The 4,779-nt window shown below is 34.3% G+C and overlaps 1 protein-coding gene across 1 annotated transcript; it reads left to right on the top strand.

Moving 5' to 3' along the window:
• Window positions 1–208: 208 nt before the first annotated feature.
• On the top strand, window positions 209–4,268 carry LOC132191334 (autophagy-related protein 8f). The gene is made up of 6 exons (XM_059606292.1): window positions 209–342; window positions 658–708; window positions 847–902; window positions 3,125–3,177; window positions 3,570–3,688; window positions 3,917–4,268. Exons 2-6 carry the CDS (start codon window positions 672–674, stop codon window positions 4,003–4,005), a joined length of 354 nt encoding a protein of 117 aa, XP_059462275.1. The 5' UTR covers window positions 209–342; window positions 658–671; the 3' UTR covers window positions 4,006–4,268.
• The last annotated feature ends 511 nt before the right edge of the window (window positions 4,269–4,779 follow it).

Below are 4,779 nucleotides of genomic sequence, written 5' to 3'. Positions count from 1 at the left end.
AAAAAAATATATTTTAAAAAATTATATTTTTAAATCGCATATTTTTAAATCATGTACATTTTAAAATCGAAATTCAAATTAACCTTTTATAGAAAATAAAAATCAACTTTGGCAAAGTCAACTTAACAAGGCAACTTTCCATTGGTTATGCTACCATACTTGACCAATCTTACCGGAGAGGAAACCAACCCATTAATAAGTAGTTGCAGGTACATGCGTTCTCCAAGGGGCAAACTTTCAATTATCATCATCATAATCAACAACTCTTATCTGCAAAGCAAAGAGCTCTGGAAAACTGTTTCCTGGTTTTTTCCATTTTTCCTCTCTTAGTTCAATCTCTACGTAAGTTCGATTCTTTTTCCAAGATTATGTTTGTTTTATTTGATTTCTGGAAAATGGGAAAAAGGAAAAGGAGAGTACTTTGTCAACTTTTGGTTCTTGAGCTGGGATGTTTTCTGGGTTTCCCCTGCCCAGAACCGTCTTTTCTGAACAACCAAGCTTGGGTTTTTGATATTGGTCGAAAAATTTCTCGCTTTTAGTTTTTCTTTTTTGGGTTTTTCATATGGGTTGAAATTCTGGGGTTTCTCTGAATTCAATTTTCTTTTATATTTGTTGACCGATAGATTTTTCCATAATGTTTCTGTTCTTGTTATTCAGTAAAATCAAGAAGAATGAGTAAGCGCTCGTTCAAGCAAGAGCATGACTTTGGTATGGAATGCAATTTTGGTGTTTGTGTTAAATGCTTATTATATTTTTTAATTGTTTATTAAATCAATTTAATCAATTATCTTCGGTTATATACTTATTAGCTCAATCCCATTAAGTTATGGTGTCTTTTATCTGCAGAAAAGAGGCGTGCCGAGGCTGCAAGAATCAGGGAGAAATACCCAGATAGAATTCCAGTGAGAATCAATATATGCTTTTGTGATCTATGAAATTAGTATCACAGTTTTGCTTTCATGAGTACACCTTTTTGATTACTTGCTATTCGATATATGTCTTGCTTTGCTTATTCAACCTCCAAATTTGGCTTTTATATCTTGAATTCGAATGCTTTTTTCTCGACTTTGGGATATGCGTCGAGTTTGCATTGTGCATCTTTTTCCTCGCCATCATTAGAATATCACTAGTTAGATTGTAGTGAGCACGTGGTCTCGCATTTTAATACTAATGGCTAGTTAACATCATAGAGTGGACAATTTTCTGGTACAACTTGTCTTAAGTGCCAACACTTTTAAAAGCAGCAATATTTTTGACTAGGGTAGTACTTTGAAAGCTCCTGGGAAGAGGCTGCATTTAAGGGCGTTTACTTAAGGAGTTAGTACAATTATTAGGGGGATATGGGATGAGAAATGAAAATACTTTGTTGATATCAGTTGTTACAGGGCAATGGGAAGTGGGCGTAATTTGTTGATGCACCGTGAAACTCTTTGACTGACGCTGAGATAAAATGGTTTTGAGTACTTCACGTTTTTATGCTATTGATTATGGTTTTAATGAATCTTCGTGGATGGAACTCTCTTGCATAGATGTGAATTATGATGTACAATTTTCATATTCAAAAAAGAGTATATTGGTAGACGGATACTTATATGTTTCAAATCAAATTAAAAGTTCCTGTGATGTTCAATGGCTTGTTGAACTGAATTTTCTCCAGCATTAAACCGTGCTAAAGTTGCATTGGTTTCAGGCATTTTCACCGGCCATTCTGAGCTCAAAATTCTACCTGGTTCTACTTAACTGGGTTCCATATCATGATGAATTTATTGGCTAGTGTTTAAGTTAGGTATTTCTTCCCTATTGTGAAGAAAGATTCTTGTATTTGACTCAATACATGAATGCTTATTAAGTCATACCTAAGTGACCTTCTTCTGACCTCAAATTTTTTATTTTTTAGTAAGTTTAGATAATTAAAAACCAAGTTCCCTATTGATTTTTTCATTGAAGCCTAATATCTTATATAGATACTTGGTCTTTAGTTTGAATCCTCGGAATCCCCATTTGGCTTTTCCTTTGTCTTGCAGATGCAAGTTCATTTTTGTTCACAACATGCTAGGCCAGATGCACATATAGTGGGGTTGTTAGTAATACGATTTATGTATTTGTTTGCCTAATGATTCTGCATTGTAACCAACTTGTTTGTATGGTGGCATTTCTTCTGCATGGTAGATGGTCGAGAAGCCAAGATTTTCTTGTCAACCTTGGATTGTCTTGGTTTAGTTATTCTTATAGAATCTTTTGGGTTACTGTACCTGGAGAAAAGTAATGTCTTAATTACATTGTAGTTAATGTGGTACTTACTGGCTTCATAATCTTTGCCATTCAGTGCTGCAGCTGCAGCTGAAGTAGGCTGTAACTGTCCTGTAATTTGGTGCCATGAAATGGCTTATACAATACCTGCTATCTGAAAGAGAAATTCCTTGCAGATATGTAGAATCACTTGGGTATCTTTATACTGATGTAATACTCGGTTGACATACTGAAATCATGAAGTTCTGTTGTAAGCTGTGGTCCAAGTAGTTGAGTGTTGTTGTTTGAGACTTGAAGGATGGATTTTGTAGAATTTGTTGCAAAAACTTTATTGGTTTCCACTTACTTGTAGCAGGTTTCCTATTACTGGGAAATCCATAGTTGATATTATTTAAAATATGAAAAGGCAATAAGCATATGGCATATGTGCGCTTAAAGTAAATGAGGGAAGGATTCCCATAGCACCATTCCTAAATTGGATGATCAGGCTACAACATCTATGTTGTCGTTCTTTTAAGCGTTTGATTCAATTTTCAATATTTTATGAGAAAGAGAGAGAAAGCAAAATGGCATATAAGAAACTCTCTTGCAGTAAGCACCCGACCAGACTCTTTTAGTCTAGTATATTACTGGTAGTTCAGTGTTCACTAATTTGATAATTGAATAGAAATGCAAATGTTTACGACTTCCTTTAAAATAGGAATTACTTTGCAAAAGACTGGTTAGATTGTACTTCTACTAAGTTTTTACAAAGGTAGTGCTGTAGTAGTTGTTTTATGCATGATAAAGTGGTAAATCTAGTTGTATGTGCAGTTGATACTCTCAAAGTATCCAATTTGTGCTTCAACTTGTGTTTTCTTTTGTGATTCTGAAGGTGATTGTGGAGAAAGCTGAGAGAAGTGATATTCCCAACATTGACAAGAAAAAGTAAGTCGATGTCACTAATTCTTTGTTTCTCCAGTTTCCCTTTTTAAGACTTTGTATGCTCTAGGATAATTAGCCATTGCTGATACATGAGGTCCCTGTAGTTTACGCATCTGAGTGTGCGTGTGCCCGTGTTTCCTCACCGAGAGCTGCATGAAACAAAAGAACCCAAGTGACTTCTAAAATGATGTGGTATTAGTTTCCTTTTTGGTGTGTTCTTATTTTCTTGTTCTATACTTCTTTTAATCTCTATTAATGTCAAATATAAGACTGGGGGAAGGATGAAGAGAAGAAATAGGGACACACTGCTACCTAGAAGACCATATTAGTGCTCAAGTGTTTTGCTTGAAAGTGGTTATAAGTTATACGTATTAATGACAATTACGAAATTACAGATACCTTGTCCCAGCTGACCTCACGGTGGGTCAATTCGTCTATGTAATTCGGAAGAGAATTAAACTGAGTGCAGAAAAGGCGATATTCATATTTGTGGATAATGTCCTCCCACCAACAGGTAACTGCAGTGCAATTTCGTGAGCGCTGTGTGTGTGTTTGATGCTAGTTTTTTATTTCCTTTCTATTTCATATCTATTCATGGTAAACAATGTCATTAAAAAGATCTTGAAGACATCTTCTTCCTAAATGCATTTGTTTGAATAATAATGTTTGGAGGTGGTATAAATTCAAAGTTAGAATTGTTCAAAATCAAGAACTACTAATTGTAGTTGAAAAATATTTGCAGGAGCCATAATGTCTACCATTTATGATGAAAAGAAGGATGAAGATGGATTTCTCTATGTTACTTACAGTGGAGAAAACACATTTGGATAACAGATTATGAAGCCCAAGTCATCTGTCATTGGTTTCCAGCATCGTACCAAATGTATGAACTTATTTTACATTTACAGTTGTGCTTTGTATATAACATGTCAACAGACTTTATGATGCCTATTCCATTGATGTGTATAATCTTTACCTTCCAATTGCATGCTTTCTTTAGAAGCAAGGCATATTTAAAGGCTTCTTTGGCAAGTGTTGGGTAAACTTGCTTGTGAACCTTACAGAAATTAAACATAGTGCACTAATCTTTAGCCTCTTCTTTTCTTGATAAAACATATATGGAGATTGGCAAATTTGGAGTTCAATGTCATTATATGCTGCAAGTTTATAGCATAATGAAGGAATTAATTTGATAAAACTTTGGGTAGAAATTATTGTGGAAGGAACAGTAATTGGTGTCCAAAGGAAGATGAAAAGCTGCATTTTTTTGGGGGTTAAATTAAGGAATATATTGCTTCTGGAGTTGCAAAGTGCTTGGTTTGTCACTCCTATTTAGACTATTCTTCTATGCTCCTCTCACTCTTGTCAGTTTTAAAAGAAAATATTAAAAAAAGGGAAAGAAAGAAAAGAATGAGAAACCCAGAAGATGGTGGTTTGTGAAGTGTAAAGGAATGTGTGATTTTAATATACAGAATTCGTACCATTCATAAATTTGTTTTTATTTTACGTGTTTAGCTTTAATGGTTAATGGCAAGTCAGCAAAGTTGGGTAAACAAAGAAGAGTGTTAAAGTATTAATTAAATTATTATTATTTTTTAATCGGTT

The sequence above is a fragment of the Corylus avellana genome, chromosome ca1, assembly GCF_901000735.1.
Source record: "Corylus avellana chromosome ca1, CavTom2PMs-1.0".
Taxonomy (NCBI): Eukaryota; Viridiplantae; Streptophyta; class Magnoliopsida; order Fagales; family Betulaceae; genus Corylus; species Corylus avellana.
The sequence above is the reverse complement of the archived record's forward strand: the minus strand, read 5'-3'. Positions and strand labels throughout refer to the sequence as shown.

Bases quoted from the DNA above. Each gene is read 5' to 3' on its own strand.
- LOC132191334 (XM_059606292.1), top strand. From the start codon at position 672: ATGAGTAAGCGCTCGTTCAAGCAAGAGCATGACTTTG. The intron at 903-3,124 runs GTGAGAATCAAT...GTGATTCTGAAG, and splicing joins AATACCCAGATAGAATTCCA to GTGATTGTGGAGAAAGCTGA. The intron at 3,178-3,569 runs GTAAGTCGATGT...ACGAAATTACAG, and splicing joins CCCAACATTGACAAGAAAAA to ATACCTTGTCCCAGCTGACC.